The sequence below is a fragment of the Erythrolamprus reginae genome, chromosome 3 (genome assembly GCF_031021105.1).
Source record: "Erythrolamprus reginae isolate rEryReg1 chromosome 3, rEryReg1.hap1, whole genome shotgun sequence".
Classification (NCBI taxonomy): domain Eukaryota; kingdom Metazoa; phylum Chordata; class Lepidosauria; order Squamata; family Dipsadidae; genus Erythrolamprus; species Erythrolamprus reginae.
Genome location: NC_091952.1, coordinates 49,219,049 through 49,237,777, shown reverse-complemented (window position 1 = coordinate 49,237,777; position 18,729 = coordinate 49,219,049). Strand labels below are relative to the sequence as shown.

Genomic DNA, 18,729 nt, shown 5'->3' with positions numbered 1-18,729 from the left:
AACACGGTTGTTAAGTGAATCTGGCTTCCCCATTGACATAGAAACATAGAAACATAGAAGACAGATGGCAGAAAAAGACCTCATGGTCCATCTAGTCTGCCCTTATACTATTTCTGTATTTTATCTTAGGATGGATATATGTTTATTCCAGGCATGTTTAAATTCAGTTACTGTGAATTTATCTACCACGTCTGCTGGAAGTTTGTTCCAAGGATCTACTATTTCAGTAAAATAATATTTTCTCACGTTGCTTTTGATCTTTCTCCCAACTAACTTCAGATTGTGTCCCCTTGTTCTTGTGTTCACTTTCCTATTAAAAACACCCCTCCTGGACCTTATTTAACCCTTTAACATATTTAAATGTTTTGATCATGTCCCCCCCTTTCCTTCTGTCCTCCAGACTATACAGATTGAGTTCCTTAAGTCTTTCCTGATACGTTTTATGCTTAAAACCTTCCACCATTCTTGTAGCCTGTCTTTGGACCCGTTCAATTTTGTCAATATCTTTTTGTAGGTGACGTCTCCAGAACTGAACACAGTATTCCAAATGTGGTCTCACCAGCACTCTATATAGTGGGATCATAATCTCCCTCTTCCTGCTTGTTATACCTCTAGCTATGCAGCCAAGCATCCAACTTGCTTTCCCTACCGCCTGACTGCACTGTTCACCCATTTTGAGACTGTCAGAAATCACTAGCCCTAAATCCTTTTCTTCTGAAGTTTTTGCTAACACAGAACTGCCAATACAATACTCAGATTGAGGATTCCTTTTCCCCAAGTGCATTATTTTACATTTGGAAACATTAAACTGCAGTTTCCATTGCTTTGACCATTTATCTAGTAAAGCTAAATCATTTACCATATTACAGACGCCTCCAGGAATATCAACCCTATTGCACACTTTAGAGTCATCGGCAAATAGGCAAACCTTCCCTACCAAACCTTCCCCTATGTCACTCACAAACATATTAAAAAGAATAGGACCCAGAACAGACCCCTGTGGCACACCACTTGTAACCTGTCCCTGCTCAGAATATTCGCCATTAACAATAACTCTCTGATGTCTATGCTTCAGCCAGCTGCAAATCCATTGAACTATCCAGTGATTAAGTCCAATCTTCACTAATTTATCTATCAGCTCTTTATGTGGAACCGTATCAAAGGCTTTGCTGAAGTCCAGGTAGGCAATATCCACGGCACCACCTTGATCCAACACCTTTGCAACATAGTCAAAGAAATCAGAGATTAGTCTGACATGATTTGCCTTCAGTAAAGCTGTGCTGATTTGGGTCCAATAAGTTATTGTTTTTTAGGCGCTGATTTATCCTCTTGACTTCGCTTGTCAGAAGGTCTTCAATTTATGGCAACCACCGTAAATATGATTGCCAACCTGACATGACCATGTGGATGCTGCAATGGCCATCAGTGTGAAAAAATGGTCATTAGTCATTTTTTGCAGTCGTGTTTTAACTTGGAATGGTCAATAAATGAACTGTTATAAGTCAAGGACTACCTGTAATATCGATCAACTAATCCTGTTGCATATCTTGATTTGAATTTAGCCATATCGGGGGTGAAATGCTCTCAGTTCACTTGTGCCTGTCAGTCATCGGAGAACTGGTCGCGAAGGGAGCATGAGGCTCCGCCCACTCACCCAGATGCCGCCATTTGGGTTCTTTTACCCTCTGCGCATGCACAGAATGCTTTGCACATGTGCAGAGGGTAAAAGAACCCAAATGGCAGTGTCCGGGTGGATGGGCGGAGCCTCAGGCTCCCTTAGCGCCCGACTCTCCCACAAACAGTAAGCACGAGCGAACTGGGAGCATTTCAGTCCTGAGCCATATCATATGCTGGAAAGTGTGGGCAGAAATTTTGGGATTTAACCAAAAGAAAGTGGAAGTACTAATGCAAGATTTTTGAAATAATTCAACAACTCAAGAAATACTCATTTTGCCTGTAGGGCTATATTTCTGTGGAACTATAAAAGATTTTAAAAACATTATCCAGGGAATTCTAAATAGAAGGCAGTGATGTTTGTCTTTAGGGTCAGCCAGAAGACCAGATGCAAATACAGTGTTCCCTCGATTTTCACAGGTTCGAACTTCGCGGAACAGCTATATCACGTTTTTTCAAAAATATTAATTAAAAAAATACTTCACAGGTTTTTTCCCTGCCTGTACCACAGTTTTTCCCACCTGATGATGTCATATGTCATTGCCAAACTTTCATCCGCATTTAAAAAACATTTTTTAATAAACTTTAATAAATAAACATGGTGAGTAATAATCTAAATGGTTGCTAAGGGAAAGGAAAATTGTAAATTTAGGGGTTCAAAGTGTTAAGGGAAGGCCTGGGATACTGTTCATAGCCAAAAATAGTGTATTTACTTCTGCATCTCTACTTCGCGGAAATTCGACTTTCGCAGGCGGTCTCGGAACGCATCCCCAGCGAAAATCGAGGGAACACTGTACTATAAACCTTGAAATGGCAAGACAATAGCCTGATAAATGCCTTGTCTGGAGCCCTCTCTCAAAGTATTTGTGCATTTCATATACACACCAGCTTTATATGCCTCCATTTCTCTCTTTATCACAGCTGCCTGGTGCTTTCACTGTCCATCATTTTATTAATTACTCTAACACATCTTTTCTCCTAATTTAGCCATATGGATATGGTGCCTAGTCTTCATTCTTCATGCAGGCAATCAGTTTGCACTGAATGTAGAATCTAATCTTAGATCTCATTGGGTGGGTACAATATTGCCTCTTTTAAAGGGAGGTACACTCCGATTCTTTTGGTTTTGGTCACCAACAGTGTAAATTTTTGGAGAGGGACTGCAGTTTACAAACTGAGTACTTTTAAATTGAAAATATATATTTACATACAGCATGACAACAATTTTAGCCTTCACATTTCATAAAGTTTCTTCTTACAAACTATTTATTTTTTATGTAATTGAACAATTGCTATTTCTCACCTTTGTATTTTCAATTTCCGTATAACTTTACTTGTTTCTCTAAGTTTATGGTATTGAACTTGGTAAAAATAAATCAGAAAATCTGAGGCCAGAACAATCATTTATGTTTTATATGTTGATCTATCCATCCATTTGTGGCAATGTTCTTCTAATGCTTATCTCATTCTTCTTCCTTCCTTTTTTCTTTTTGGTCAATCAATTCCTTCCCTTGCCATTGTTTGTGTTTTATTTAATCAGCATTTTCAGGATTCGCTAGGACATAAATTATTTTCTTATCCTTGAAAGATCGGTAGTTTATTCTTTCCCAGGCTCTTTGGTTATTGAAGCATAATCTTTCTTATTGAGGAAAATATAATATTTCATATTACTTAATGTAAAAAGTTAGTTGAATTGAGCTCCTGCATCATCTTTAAGATTTTGAATAATTCAGCTGGAATACTGTCACCTCCACTAGTTTTGTTGTTGCTCAGATTTCCTAAAGCCCATTTGACTTCACATTCCAGGATGTCTGGCTCAAAGTCAGTGGCTGCCCCATTATGGTTATCAGGGACATTAAGCTCACTCTTGTATCTTCTCTGCAATTTTGCCATCTTTTCTTAACCTCTTCTGTCTTGGTTAAGACCCTGCCATTTTGGTCCTTTATCATTCTTTGCATGAAACGTTCCCTTCATATCATCAATTTTATTGAAGAGATCTCTGTAATAATATCATATAACTTATATGCAGAGCACATCATGAGAAAACCCCGTCGGCCACCTTCAGGCCGGCGGCGATTGCGGTGGCAAGTGGAGCACCGCAGGACGCCGGCAATCCTGGTGGCAGGGAGGCAGAGCGGGGCGGCGAGTGGGCGCACAGTGAGGAGGCACCCCCTCCCGCTCCTCATGGCCCCAGCATGCCCCGCGTCGGTGCGGGGCATGACGACTTCCGGGAGGCGAGCGAGCTCTTTCCCTGTTTAAAAGGGGGCGGAGGGCCGCTCACCTCCCTCTTTGTTGCGCTGCCGCCAACATGGCCTGGCTGGCACCCACCCACTCTCCCTCTATGTAGCGTGATCAAGTGGTCACCATAGGGGGGCGAATTTTTGGCAGCTGTAACGCCTCTAGTTTGATCGTTTTTTCACCTACTCCACACTGCGGGAGTGGGGACGCGGATAGGGGGTGTCCAGCATACTCTAGTTTTTAATCAGGCTAATTCAGCAATCTATTCGGCATTTAATTTCCTTGTCCCTACCGTCACGGGGAAGCGGTAAAGGGCAGAAAATGGGGATTTCAGCAACTGTGTGATCTTCTTTGGGTACCTTTTGGAAGGTGAACGGCCGCTCCCCGACATGGCTACAGGGCTCGGCCGGCTCGGGTATGGAGGGGAGATGCCATTGGGGCTCACTCACTCGCCCAGAGTCGAGTATCTGGGTGGGTGAGCCTCCCCACACGCAAGTGCGTGGCAGGGAGCAAATGGGGGAGTTCAAGTTCAAGTTCAAGGGGATTGACGTTTCCGCCCTCTGTAGGTCCTGGTTGAATATAATAAATGTGACCCATTTTATAACCCATTTCTGTGTCCGTGTGCTTACTCCGCGTCCACCGCAAAGGCAGGACTAGATGAAATCAAAAGTTGGTATTAAGATTTCCGGGAGAAATATCAACATCCTCAGATATGCAGACGGTACCACTCTAAAAGCCACTCTTTTTGACTTGTGCAATATACAAGTTACATTACATGCATCTCAAAGACCCTCATATCCCTGCAGCTAATAACTATGTCACAGCCAGAAAATGTTTTCTCATAGATTAGATGTTGCTTTTGCTCCAGCCAGGAAAGTAACCTTTCAGATCGTTGCCAGAATAAAGTGTGTTGGGTTCCAGCGTAGCCAAGGATCATCCCACCTCTGAGTGCTAACTGGGGCACTCTTTCCACAGTATCATTTTCACAATACATTACGTATAATTTAATTTAAAGATAGTTTAAAACAAAAGCCAATTAAGTGCCTTAGCTCTTAATTGGCTAATCCCTTGCAAAGCTAAACAGGGTAAAACAGGATTATAATTTGGAATGGGGAAACCACTAAAAATCTCCCAGCTGCAAATCGGACTGGGAAGTTCCCAAACCATCCTGTGAGAAAATCAGTGGCAACTGATTTATGTATGGTTACCAAGAAAACTATGGTTGTGTTTGTGAAGTTGAGTTCAGTTCAAGTTACTCTTTATTTTTTTAATCTAAATATGGAACAATAGAGTTTTATGCCATAGCATTCAACAGAGAATGCTGCTATGCAGCTAGTCCTCAATTTACGACCACAACTGAGCCCAAAATAGTTGTTAAGCCGGAAATTTGTTAAGTAAATTTGCTCCATTTTATGTCTTTTCTTGCCTCATTTGATAAGTGAACCCCTGTAGTTCTTAAATTAGTTACACAATTGTTAAGTGAGTCTGGTTTCCCTCTTGACATTGCTTGTCAGAAGGTCGCAAAAGGAGATCACATGACTTAGAGACATGGATTAATTGTTCTAACTGTCAGGAAATTTCTCCTTAGTTCTAAGTTGCTTCTCTCCTTGATTCATTTACACCCATTGCTTCTTGTTCTACCCTCAGGTGCTTTGGAGAATAGTTTGACTCGGTCTTCTTTGTGGCAACCCCTGAGATGTTGGAACACTGCTATCAGTGATGGGCTGCTCCCAGTGTGGGCCACTCTACAGAGTGTTAGTAAAATTGGGGAAGTGTGCGCAGCTGCACAACCTCGTGCAAAGTTCAGCTTCTATGCATGAGCTTGAAGCCAAATCTTGTGTGAAGACACTCGCATGAGTGAGATTTCACCGATTTTTGCTGATTTTTTGCTTTTGCGTATGCGCGGAAGCAAAAATATTGGCAATAATCGCCAAAATCTCACTCGCATGTGTGTCCTCAGGTGAGATTTGGCTTTGGGCGCATGCGCAGAAACCGAATCTTGCACCGACACGCACAACCCACCTGCAACCTGTGTGTGCACTTCTGCCACCTCCTGGAAGTTTACCAGTAGGGCCGACGACGGGCAGCCCTTCACTGATTGCTATCATGTCTCCCCTAGTCCTTCTTTTCATTAAACCAGACATACCCAGTTCCTGCAACCGTTGTTCATAGGTTTTAGCCGCCAGTTCCCTAATCATCTTTATTGCTCTTCTCTGCACTCTTTCTAGAGTCTCAACATCCTTTCTGCATCGGGGCGACCAAAACTGAATGCAGTACACCAAGCGTGGTCTGTTGTGGTTGGCTCTGGGCCAGCTCCTGCAATGGGGAATTTTGATGTTGGTTTAGGAGAATCCTCAGGTTCCCAGAGACTTGTCTTACTGCCATCAGCTTCTGACAGTGAAGATTCACTACCAAGGTCAGATGCTGGGGGAGAAGAATCAGATAGAGAGATAGATGCAGCCAGCCCATTAGGTAATGACTCCATTAGTACGTCATCAGACTCTGATCGATGGATAAATGGCAGAATGCGCAGACTCATGACTAGAAGGGACCAACTGCGCAGGTATCATCAGAGATAAGGGTGAACACTTGTTGCTGAGGCAATTAGGTTAATGGGGTGATGATAAATTACCAGCGTGGCAGAGAGCGCATGTGGGAGTTTATCCATTTGGAGAAAGACGAGTGTTTTTTGGTTTGGACTGTTCCAGGACTTACTAAGACTTTTTGGATATTTCACAGTTAAGTACATCTTCACAGCTGCCTTTATCTGTTCTGTTTGTTTTTGCCTCTTGCAGCATTCCAGGCCTGCTGTTTGTGGGGGAGCACTTTGGTTGTTTAAAGTGCGTGCGTACAGCACCTTTTTTTGATAAATTGACTTTCTGTTTACTCTGAGACGGGGGGTGTGTGTGGTAAACACTAGGATGTGGAAAGATGGGCTAACATATCATTATTGTTTCTATTATTTATAGTTATTTCTATTATTATAGTCTTTGCCACAAATTATATAATCTAATCCGATGTTCCTTAACAAGCGTCTTTAGGCCCTTTGAGACCATCATCTTATTAACTATCTTTGCCAACTGTATTGCACTGGCTATCTATCTGCCCATGCCTGAAGATGATACCAACAAAGTGAATTCCAGACTTGTAAGTCACTCCAATTTCTTTTACTCTGTCTCTCTTTTTTGGGGGGGGGGCACTGTTATATTTACAGAGCATGCTAGCTTAGGAATTCTGGGAGTTGAAGTCCACATATCTTAAAGTTGCTAAAGTTAAAAAACTCAGTTTAAAGTGTGCTGGAGAAGAAATTACTGTATTTCTTTGGAATAGGGCAAAATACAATGTTATTATCTTTTCATTAGCAGAGAAGAAAACAGGTTTAAATGTTGATGTCTGAACTGTGTATCTGTAAAAACTGAAGGAAAGCTTGGGAGCTTTCTCCATAGTGGGTGGAATTATCATCCAAGATGGGTTGACCTCATCCAATCATTTGAGGACTGAGTTTAATTTAATTTGAAGTCGTAATTGGGGGTCCGCCTTGCCTGGACCCAGTTACGACTCAGCTCTCGAAATAATGTTTGTGTTTATTTTTTAATATTTCATAATAACTTGGATTTATTGTTTTCAGAGGATGTAGGAGTTTGTGTAGTTGTGTGCAAAATTATGACAGAGAGGGACATTATTTCCCTCTCTTTTTTTTTTTACTTAGGATAGAAATAAAATGGCTTGTATAAAATGACTTGTACAAAGATCCATGAGACTTTATTCTTGTACAGCTTTGGGGGTAGGGGAGCATTGGCAGTTTTAATATCTGCAGTAGTGTTCATTGTTTCTTGATTTCATCCTTTCTTTGCTCACTAGCATTTGGGTGCAGGTGTGTGTAGATGCTTTATCTTTTTTATGGCAAAATAGGTCAATATTTTTCATTTGGAAATGTGTTGTGTGGCTTTTCCCCTCTGCTTATCTTCTCACCTTTCCTATTCAGTATAGATATAACATTTTCCTAAGTATATACAGAGAGGGGGAAGTTACCTGTAAATGTAGATTAGGGAAAAAAAGAAGAAAAGAAACCTGGTTGAATTCTACCAGATGGAGAGATTTGGGAAATTTAATGAAAGGGAGTCTTGCATTTGGTTTCTCCTGCTACATGTCAACTTATTGCTCACTGTCCATAGCATTAAAATAAGCCTTTGGTTAAAATTGAGTAGTGGGGCATGATTTTCTGTGCTGTACCGAATACTTTGTATGGAAGGATGATGCTTTCATATATGTGAGGTGGACTCTTGCTCATATGGCAGTCGTTAGGGGTGAAATGCCCTCATCACCTCGAGGTTCGACTACTGTAATGCTCTCTACATGGGGCTACCTTTGAAAAGTGTTCGGAAACTTCAGATAGTGCAGAATGCAGCTGTGAGAGCAATCATGGGCTTCCCAAGGTATGCCCATGTTACACCAACACTCCGCAGTCTGCATTGGTTTCCGATAAATTTCCAGTCACAATTCAAAGTGTTGGTTATGACCTATAAAGCCCTTCATCGGACCAGAATATCTCCAGGACCGCCTTCTGCTGCACGAATCCCAGCGACCGGTTAGGTCCCACTGAGTTGGCCTTCTCCAGGTCCCGTCGACTAAACAAGGTCGTTTGGCGGGACCCAGGAGAAGAGCCTTCTCTGTGGTGGCCCCGACCCTCTGGAACCAGCTCCCCCCGGAGATTAGAACTGCCCCCACCCTCCTTGCCTTTCGTAAAGTTCTTCAGACCCATCTCTGCCATCAGGCATGGGAGAACTGAGACATCTCCCCCGGGGCCTATACAGTTTATACATGGTATGTTTGTGTGTATGTTTGCTTTTAATAATGGGGTTTTTAGTGTTTTTTAAATTATTAGATTTGTTCTTACATTGTCTTTGTTATTGTTGTGAGCCGCCCCGAGTCTACGGAGAGGGGCGGCATACAAATCTAAATAATAATAATAATAATAATAATAATAATAACAACAACAACAACAACAACAACAACAATAATAATAATAATAATAATAATAATAATAATAATATGCTCCCAGTTCGCTCATGCCTGTCAGTTGTTGGAGAACCAGTCATAAAGGGAGTGTGAGGCTCTGCCCACCCGCCCAGACACCACCATTTGGCTTCTTTTACCCTCTGCGCATGCACAGAATGCTTTGCGTAAAAGAAACAAAATGGCAGCATCTGGGCAAGTGAGCTTCCTTTGAAACCAGTTCTCCAACGACTGACAGATACGAGCAAACTGAGAACATTTCACTCCTGGCAGTCCTGATTTTGAGACAGAAAAAAGATGCACAGGGCAAAGATTGCCTCCAAATGTTCCTCCCTTATAGCACTCTCCCCCTACACTAATCTGTCCAGGGTGTGTTCATAGGGCTAGCTCTTATAGGTTTTGTTTCAGATATCAGGATATATCACAACTCTGGAAGGCTTATATTACAATATTATAATAGAACAGCCAAAATATTTTGAATGGGTATAAGGAAGGATGCAATGAAAAAACAGTAGGGTAGAAAGTATGTAAGGATCCAAATTCGGGCTGTTATATTGACACATTGAAATGGAAAGATACTGGAAGATCTACAGTATGGCAATAAAACACCAGACAGGAACAATGGAAAGAGTGCAGAAGAGGGCAACCAGAATGATAAACGGACTAGAAACCAAAGCACACAAGGAAAGGTTGCAGGGCATGGATAGTCTGGTGAAGAGGCGGTCCAGGGGGTACATGATAGCAGTCTTCAAATATTTGAAGGGCTGCCATAGCGAGGAGGCGGTCACACTGTTTTCCAAAGCACCAGTGGGCCAGATAAGGAGCAACGGATGGAAGCTGACCAAGGAGAGATTCAACCTCGAAATAAGGAAGAACTTTCTGATGGTGAGAGTGATCAACCGATGGAACAGCCTGCCTGCAGAGGTCATGAATGCCCCAACACTGGAGACCTTCAAGAAGAGACTGAAGTGCCATATGTCGGGGATTATATAGGGCAGTGATGGCGAACCTATGGCACGGGTGCCACAGGTGGCATGCGGAGCCATATCTGCAGGCATGCTAGCTGTTGCCTTTGCTCAGCTACAAGATGCATGTGTGTGTCAGCCAGCTGATTTTTTCAACAGACAGAGGCTCTGAGAGGATGTTTTTGGCTTCCACAGAGCCTCCAGGGGGATGGGGAAGGAGGTTTTTACCCTCTCCCAACTCCAGGAAAGCCTTTGGAGCCTGGGAAGGGCAAAACATAGAAACATAGAAGACTGACGGCAGAAAAAGACCTTATGGTCCATCTAGTCTGCCCTTATACTATTTCCTGTATTTTATCTTACAATGGATATATGTTTATCCCAGGCATGTTTAAATTCAGTTACTGTGGATTTACGAACCACATCTGCTGGAAGTTTGTTCCAAGGATCTACTACTCTTTCAGTGAAATAATGTTTTCTCACGTTGCTTTTGATCTTTCCCCCAACTAACTTCAGATTGTGTCCCCTTGTTCTTGTGTTCACTTTCCTAATAAAAACACTTCCCTCCTGAACCTTATTTAACCCTTTAACATATTTAAATGTTTCAATCATGTCTCCCCTTTTCTTTCTGTCCTCCAGACTATACAGATTGAGTTATGAGCCTATTGGGTGCACCAGAAGTTGGGAAACAGGCCATTTCTGGCCTCCGGAAGGCTTCTGGGGTGTGTGTGAGATAATCTGTTTTTACCCACCCCAGGCATTGAATTATGGGTGTGGGCACTCGAGCATGCGCGATAGCACACACCCATGCTCTTTTGGCACCCAAGGAAAAAAAGGTTCACCATCACTGGTATCGCGTCTTCTGCACCAGCAGGAGGTTGGACTAGAACAGTGTTTCCCAACCTTGGCAACTTGAAGATATCTGGACTTCAACTCCCAGAATTCCCCAGCCAGCGAATGCTGGCTGGGGAATTCTGGGAGTTGAAGTCCAAATATCTTCAAGTTGCCAAGGTTGGGAAACACTGGACTAGAAGACCCACAGGGTCCCTTCCAATACAAACTATAAATAAAAATAAATAAACAATGGATGGTGTTCCATCATCGCCTTCATCCCAAAGAGAAAAGAAAAGAAAGTAAAGTAAACATAGTGATATAAATCATACTAAACCAGAACTTTAAGTCGGCACCATAATTGCCAGGTTTGTGGTCCGTTAATCCATTGCTTATAACTTAGCGCTATAAGGACTTAGCACTTTTTAGGAAGGAAAGATATTTTCATCTGACAGCACCCACTTGATTTTTTTTTAGAAACATTGGAATAAGGAAGAGATGAGGAGAGTATATGCACCACTGACCAGCAATGCTACTATGCAAGCTATGTAAAGGCACAGGGGACCTATTTAAAATATGCCCATCGACTCAGCTGAGAAACCAAACTAGGTTCCATGGGGTTCCTGGAAATGCTGACTCAGAGGGTGTAGCAGCTAAGAAGCCATCACAAGCTAGAAAAAAAACCCTCCTTACTTGGAGGAGGAAATAGTAGGGGGCGGGGAGATAACCACAGTCTCATCCTTAACTCTCCCTAATTATTGCCAGATTGTGTCTCCTTTCTTCTTTGTTACAATTCTGGTAACAGCCACTCAAGAGATGATTAGATATGACAAGCATCTTCTCTGTCCTTTTGTTAATTCAAACTGTTGAGTAGTCAAAACTACTGTGTAATTGATTGTTTTAGCAGATATTTTCCCCCTAAGAATTAGTTCATTAATCTTTTTATTTGTTTATATTTATTGTCAAATCCTAGCAGCTACCCAAAACAAGACAGAGTACAACAAAGCTAGGAAACAGTTGGTTAGTGAATGATAAACAACAAGAACTATTTTTATCAGTATAATAAAAAAGCATTGCTAGTAATAATAATAATAATAATAATAATAATAATAATAATAATAATTTATTAGATTTGTATGCCGCCCCTCTCCGAAAACTCGGGGCAGCTCACAACAATAATAAAAACAATATTATAGAGAAACAAATCTAATATTAAAAAAGAAGCATATAAAACCATATCATATTTAAAAATCAAACAACATATACATACCAAACATAAAATATAAAAAAGCCTGGGGGAAAGGTGTCTCCACTCCCCCATGCCTGGCAGTATAGGTGGGTCTTGAGTAGTTTACCAAAGACAAGGAGGGTGGGGGCAGTTCTAATCTCAGCGGGGAGATGATTCCAGAGGGCTGGGGCTGCCACAGAGAAGGCTCTTCCCCTGGGGCCTACCAAACGACATTGTTTAGTTGACATGACCCGGAGAAGGCCAACTCTGTGGGACCTTACTCTGTGGGACCTTTTGCCGTATGAATCCCAGTGACTGGTCAGGTCCCACAGAGTCGGCCTTCTCCAGGTTCCATCAACTAGACAATGTCGTTTGGTGGGACCTAGGGGGAGAGCTTTCTCTGTGGGGGCCTCGGCCCTCTGGAATCAGCTCCGCCCAGAGATTTGTACTGCCCCCATCCTCCTCGCCTTCCGTAAGAGTCTTAAGACTCATTTATGCTGCCGGGCTTGGGACTACTAGATTCTTGCCCCTTGGCCAATGAACGTGTTGAGAGAATATTGAGTGAATGGAATGATTGTTTTTTATGATTTTGGGGGTTTTAGATTTAAATTTAATTAATTGGAGCTAAAATATTGTATATTGTTTATTATATGTTGTAAGCGGCCCCGAGTCCTCCAAGAGGGGCAGAATAAATGTCCAATAAATAAACAAACAAACAAACAGACAGACAGACAAACAAACAAACATTAGCCTTACAAAGTTCCGTTCCAAAGGTTGTTTATTCTGTCTTGCAAAGCTCATTTGAGAAGTTGTTTTTTCAGCCTCTTTATCAGGCCTCTGCAGTAAATGGAGACCTATGGGTGGGTGAGTAAAAGACCACAAAAGTTACACACACTTGAGAAGGAAAACTTCTTACCTCTTCTGCCTCATTCTCATCATTGTCATCTGCCTCATTTCCTTGTTGCAACCTCAACCGCTTTTTAAATCCTTCTTTCTCTGGGCTATTAAAAAAAAGAATTTTAATGTCAACAATTGATTTGTTTTTAGGCCATTTCTATTATTATTATTATTATTATTATTATTATTATTATTATTATTATTATTATTATTATTGGATTTGTATGCCGCCCCTCTCCGCAGACTCGGGGCGGCTAACAACAATGATAAAAAAACAACATGTAACAATCCAATTTAATAAAACAACTAAAAACCCTTATTATAAAAACCAAACATACACACAAAAATACCATACATAACTTGTAATGACCTAGGGGAAGGAATATCCTAACTCCCCCATGCCTGGCGACAAAGGTGGGTCTTGAGTAATTTGCGAAAGACAAGGAGGGTGGGGGCCGTTCTAATCTCTGGGGGGAGTTGATTCCAGAGGGCCGGGGCCGCCACAGAGAAGGCTCTTCCCCTGGGGCCCGCCAAACGACATTGTTTGGTTGACGGGACCTGGAGAAGGCCAACTCTGTGGGACCTTATTGGCCACTGTGATTCATGCGGTAGAAGGCGGTTCCGGAGATATTCTGGTTCAATGCCATGTAGGGCTTTAAAGGTCATAACCAACACTTTGAATTGTGACCGAAAATTGATGGATGAATGAATGAATGAATATAAGAATGAAAATAAAAAGAGGACTTATTGGGCAAATAACAGAGCCACCTCAATAATTTACCTGACATCTCCAGGGCTGATGGCACAACCAGGTCTTGAGACACCTTCAGAATAACAAAAATAGTGAAATCAACCTCACTTCATGGGGGGGGGGGATATTCCATAACAAGCGCAACAGCAGAAAAGACCTACTTCTGGGAGGGGGGAAGCTTCCCTTCCCCAAACAGAGCTGGGAGTGGGAGAGAAAGCTTCCTTTCCCCCAATGCAGCTAGGAAGTGTAACTTTGATGGGAAAAGCCTCCTTTCCTGAAACAGAGCTGGGGGGGTAGAAGCCTTGCATGCCCAAACAGCCCTGGGGTGGAATCTCCAGAGATCTGAGAAGGCACGGGCCCCAGAAAGTGAGCAGAAAGCATGAGCATGTCTGACCCAAAAATCAACCGGCTCGTGGGAGGCACGCCTGCATGCGCAGTGGAGTTTAGCTGGTCAACGGCTTGCGTGCCTGCAGAGAGTGCCATAGGTTCCCCATCACAGGCCCACTGCCTAGGGCCCACCAAATGTATCTCCCTAGTTGATGGAATCCATGCCCTCTCTGCTGGATCTAGTGCAGTGGTGGGTTGCTACAAATTCAGACCAGTTATTTAGAACTGGTAGAAGAAAATTACCGCCACTTGCTGAACTGGCAGCGGTGACTGTCTGTCTGTCTGTCTGTCTGTCTGTCTGTCTGTCTGTCTGTCTGTCTGTCTGTCTGTCTGTCTCTCTCTCTCTCTCTCTCTATCTATCTATATCTTTTTCTCTCTCTCTCTTTATCTATCTATCTCTCTCTCTCTCTTTATCTATCTATCTATCTATCTATCTATCTCTATCTAATCTCTATCTATCTCTATCTCTATCTATCTATCTATCTATCTATCTATCTATCTATCTATCTATCTATCTATCTATCTATCTATCTATCTATCTATCTATCTATCTATCTATATCTAATCTCTATCTATCTATCTCTATCTCTAACTATCGATCTATCTATCTATCTATCTCTAATATCTATCTATCTATCTATCTATCTATCTATCTAATCATGTGTTAGATAACAGATATAAGTATAAACATGATTATGAATGCATGAAATGGATAGAAATAAAAGGGAACATTAGGACAGTGATGGTAGGCACATTGTGCGCTTATGCACGCCCCTTACACACCTCTTAGGAATGGAGTGAGGTCGGCTTTAGACAGTCTAAAGACAGTCTTTTGGGAGGTTTTGGGAAGAAACCAGAGTCAGGTAGTGCATTCCAGGCATTGACCACTCTGTGGCTGAAGTCGTATTTTCTGCAATCAAGTTTGGAGCAGTTTATCTTAAGTTTGTGCTTGTGTATTGTTGTGGCTGAAGCTGAAGTAGTCATTGACAGGTAGGACATTATAGGAGATAATTTTATGTACTACGCTTAGGGTCAGATCGAAGGCAACGAAGTTCTATGTTGTCTTAGCCCAAAATTTCAATTCTGGTGGCATAAGGTATTCTCTTGCGAGCAGAGGAGTGGAGGACACTTCTTGTGAAATATCTCTGGACACATTCAATTGTATTAATGTCCGATATGCAGTGCAGGTTCCAAACAGATGAGCTACATTCAGGAATTGATCTAGCAAATGTTTTGTATGCTTTGGTTAGCAGTACAATATTACTGGAGGAGCCGCTATGCAAGATTAGGTTAACAATTCTTAATGTCTTTTTGGCAATGTTATTATTGTGGACTCTGGCACTAAGATCATTAGAGATGAGTACTCCAAGGTCCTTGACAGAGTAAGTGTCACCTACAAGGTTGTATCTACCTAGCTTGTATTTTATGTTCTGATATTTTTTTTGCCAATGTGTAAGACAGAGCATTTGTTGGTTGAGATTTGAAGTTGCCAATTGTTTGACTATTCTGACACATAGTCAAGGTCCTTTTGAAGGGTAGCAGCATTGTTGGTGGTGTTAAATAGTTTTACATCATCTGCAAAGAAGACGCAATTGCTTGTAATATGATTACAAAAGTCATTTTGAACATTCGGCTGACTGTATGATGAACCATAATAAACAAACAAAAAACAACAAAAAACCCTCAAAGAGTTTTTTGTACTGTCAGTTTTCTATGTTTCTCTGTTTCTATTTATAAGATCTCTCAAGCTTATATCTTTTTAAAGGTCAAAACAATGACCGATGGTCACTTATTTATTTATTTTATGTATTTATTTTGTCAAGTACGTATTGGTAGTATACAAAGATATAACAATCCTTATATACATTATATTAGGACAGGGGACGGTAGGCACCCTGGTGCGCTTATGCACGCCCCTTACTGACCTCTTAGGAATCGGGAGAAGTCAAGAGTGGATAGTCTAAGAGTAAAGTTTTAGGGGTTAGGTGATGATTCTACAGAATCAGGTAGTGAGTTCCATCCAGTACTACTCGGTTACTAAAGTCGTTTTTCCATGCAGTTGAGTTTGGAGCTTTAAGTTTGTATCTGTTGTGTGCTCATGTGTTGTTGTGGTTGAAGCTGAAGTAGTCGCTGACAGGAAGGACGTTGTAGCAGATGATTTTATGGGTTATGCTTAGGTTGTGTTTAAGCAATGTAGTTCTAAGCTTTCTAAACCTAGGATTGTAAGTCTAGTTGTGTAGTGTATTCTGTTGTGAGTGGAGGAGTGGAGGGCTCTTCTAGTAAAGTATCTCTGGACATTTTCTAAAGTGTTTATGTCCGAAATGTGGTGTGGATATATATATATGTAGAGAAATAAAGATATGCTTTTTCAAGCAGCATAGTATACAAGAAACTTAAATGAAACTATAATTACTAATATTCTACATCTTTCCCCTTTTTTCTATATCTTGCAGGAGAAGCTAGAATATTTCTTCCTGATAGTATTTGCCATTGAAGCAATGCTAAAGATAATTGCCTATGGGTTTCTATTCCATGCAGATGCTTACCTCCGAAATGGCTGGAATGTGCTGGATTTTACGATAGTCTTTTTGGGGTAAACAAAGTCATTTTACTCAAGTCTTTTGTGGTGAAGGGAAAACTAAGTAAAATAAAATTATTTGAATGGAGTTTATTTTTGAAAACTTGCATAGTACACTGTAAGTTATTAACAAACAATTTAATTGTTATATACAGTGGTACCTCTACCTACAAACGACCCAACTTACAAACTTTTCTAGATAAGAACCAGGTGTTCAAGATTTTTTTGCCTCTTCTCAAGAACCATTTTCCACTTACAAACCTGAGCCTCCGAAAGTGTAACTGGAAAAGGCAGGGAAAAGCCTCCGTGGGGCCTCTCTAGGAATCTCCTGGGAGGAAACAGGGCCAGAAAAGGCAGGGAAAAGCCTCCGTGGGGCCTCTCTAGGAATCTCCTGGGAGGAAACAGGGCCAGAAAAGGCGGGGAGAAGCCTCCGTGGGGCCTCTCTAGGAATCTCCTGGGAGGAAACAGGGCCTCCACCCTCCCGGTGGTTTCCCCAATCGAACGCATTATTTGCTTTTACATTGATTCCTATGGGAAAAATTGCTTCTTCCTACAAACTTTTCTACTGGTCACGGAACGAATTAAGTTCATAAGTAGAGGTACCACTGTACATCTATTGCACTGTATTCCAATATTCATTTCTTTTTGCTGTTGTTTTCTCTGGTTTCATTCTTTAGTGTTTGTGCTTTTTTATAGCTTATTATTTTCAACCAGAGCCAGTTTGGTGAATGTAAAAAACTGGGAGATTGAGAATTCTGATCCCACCGTAGACACAGAAATGTAGAAATGATCATTTTCTTTTAGTGCGTGTGTGTGTGTTATTCAAAGGTCATAATAAAGCTTGACCTTCCCATCTATAAATACATATATACAAACAGGAATAGCAAGTTGTTTATTCTCCTGTTCTAGTTGATAACTTTGAATCTGAGCAAGGGAGCAATCTTGCCCGAAAGTGAATCATATAGCAGAAATTTGTAGCCTTTGTGGGTCAGCTGAATCCTATGGGAACTTATTTTTCCCCCCACTCAGTGATTCCCAATCTGGGGGTTCTGGCTGTCACTGGAGAACAGCCACCCTCCCCATCCATTGACAATGGGAGCTGCAGTATAAAATTATTCTAAACCAACATTTTCTCTGACTCAAAGCAAAAAAACCCCAACCCTTTTATCAAATATATACATTCTGTGTTCAGTCTCTTATTATTGTGCTACAAAGATGGATACAGGTGGTCATTTCCTGCACAAGTTATTTAGCTTACCCCAGGTTGCAAACAATAAAAAAGCTGACTCTGCTACTTTTTTTCCTATAAAGCCACTATCAAATGGAAAACATATTGAAGTATCCACATAGGAACAGAGAGAAAACTATATATTTTTGCCGTGCAGCTTTCTACTGTGTAAATGAAAGTCATTTCTGCCATTTCATCAAAATGAGCTTTTGTTGAACAATATCTGCTGACCCGTGACATGAGGTAGAATAACCTCATTAGGTTTTTCAAAGGAAAAAATAAAAGCAAAATTCTATGGCTTCTACTGGGTGAAACATTTTCATCCATATAGCTCAGCTTTTAATGTTTTAGCATCCTCTATTGACTTCTACATTATTCCCACCTTGTACCTTTTCGTTCTCCATTTCTTCTGAAGGGTCTTCACAGTGATCTTGGAGAGAATTAGTTTGATGGAGAGCGCGCTCCTTAGCGGGCAAGGTGGCTTTGACGTCAAAGCTCTGAGGGCATTTCGAGTCCTACGGCCATTACGTCTGGTGTCAGGGATACCAAGTGAGTAAAATGCCCTTGGTATTTAATAAATAAGTGGCTGTAGGAAGCCAAGGCAGTAGTGAAAGGATACGATTCCTGTGAGTCATTTCACATGTAGGTCAACTGAGAAATAATATATTCATATAAATATGTTGTTATTTGAACTTATTTCTGGAAATTAGGAGGCAAATAGATGTAGCTCGAACAAGATAGTTTTAAAACTGCCATTTTCTTATTCATGTAGATTCAACAAAAGTTCTGCCTTGCAGCCTAAACTAAGAATTAGCCCTATTAACAAGTTCTTGTGAGACAATGAAATATTGATTGATTGATTGATCGATTAATTGAATTTATTTGCCACCCATCTCTGGGAGACTTTGTTCAGTAGTTTTAAGAGCTGCCAAGCAGAGG

General features: G+C 41.3%; 1 protein-coding gene across 1 annotated transcript in view; it reads left to right on the top strand.

Annotated features, from left to right (window-relative positions):
* The window catches only part of CACNA1S (calcium voltage-gated channel subunit alpha1 S), a 107,314-nt gene that overhangs the window by 4,390 nt on the left and 84,195 nt on the right, over positions 1 to 18,729 (top strand). Inside the window, exons 2-4 of the mRNA XM_070748865.1 lie at positions 6,954 to 7,059; positions 16,438 to 16,577; positions 18,206 to 18,339. Of these exons, the coding sequence (XP_070604966.1) occupies positions 6,954 to 7,059; positions 16,438 to 16,577; positions 18,206 to 18,339 (380 nt within the window). The remainder of the gene's footprint in view (positions 1 to 6,953; positions 7,060 to 16,437; positions 16,578 to 18,205; positions 18,340 to 18,729) is intronic.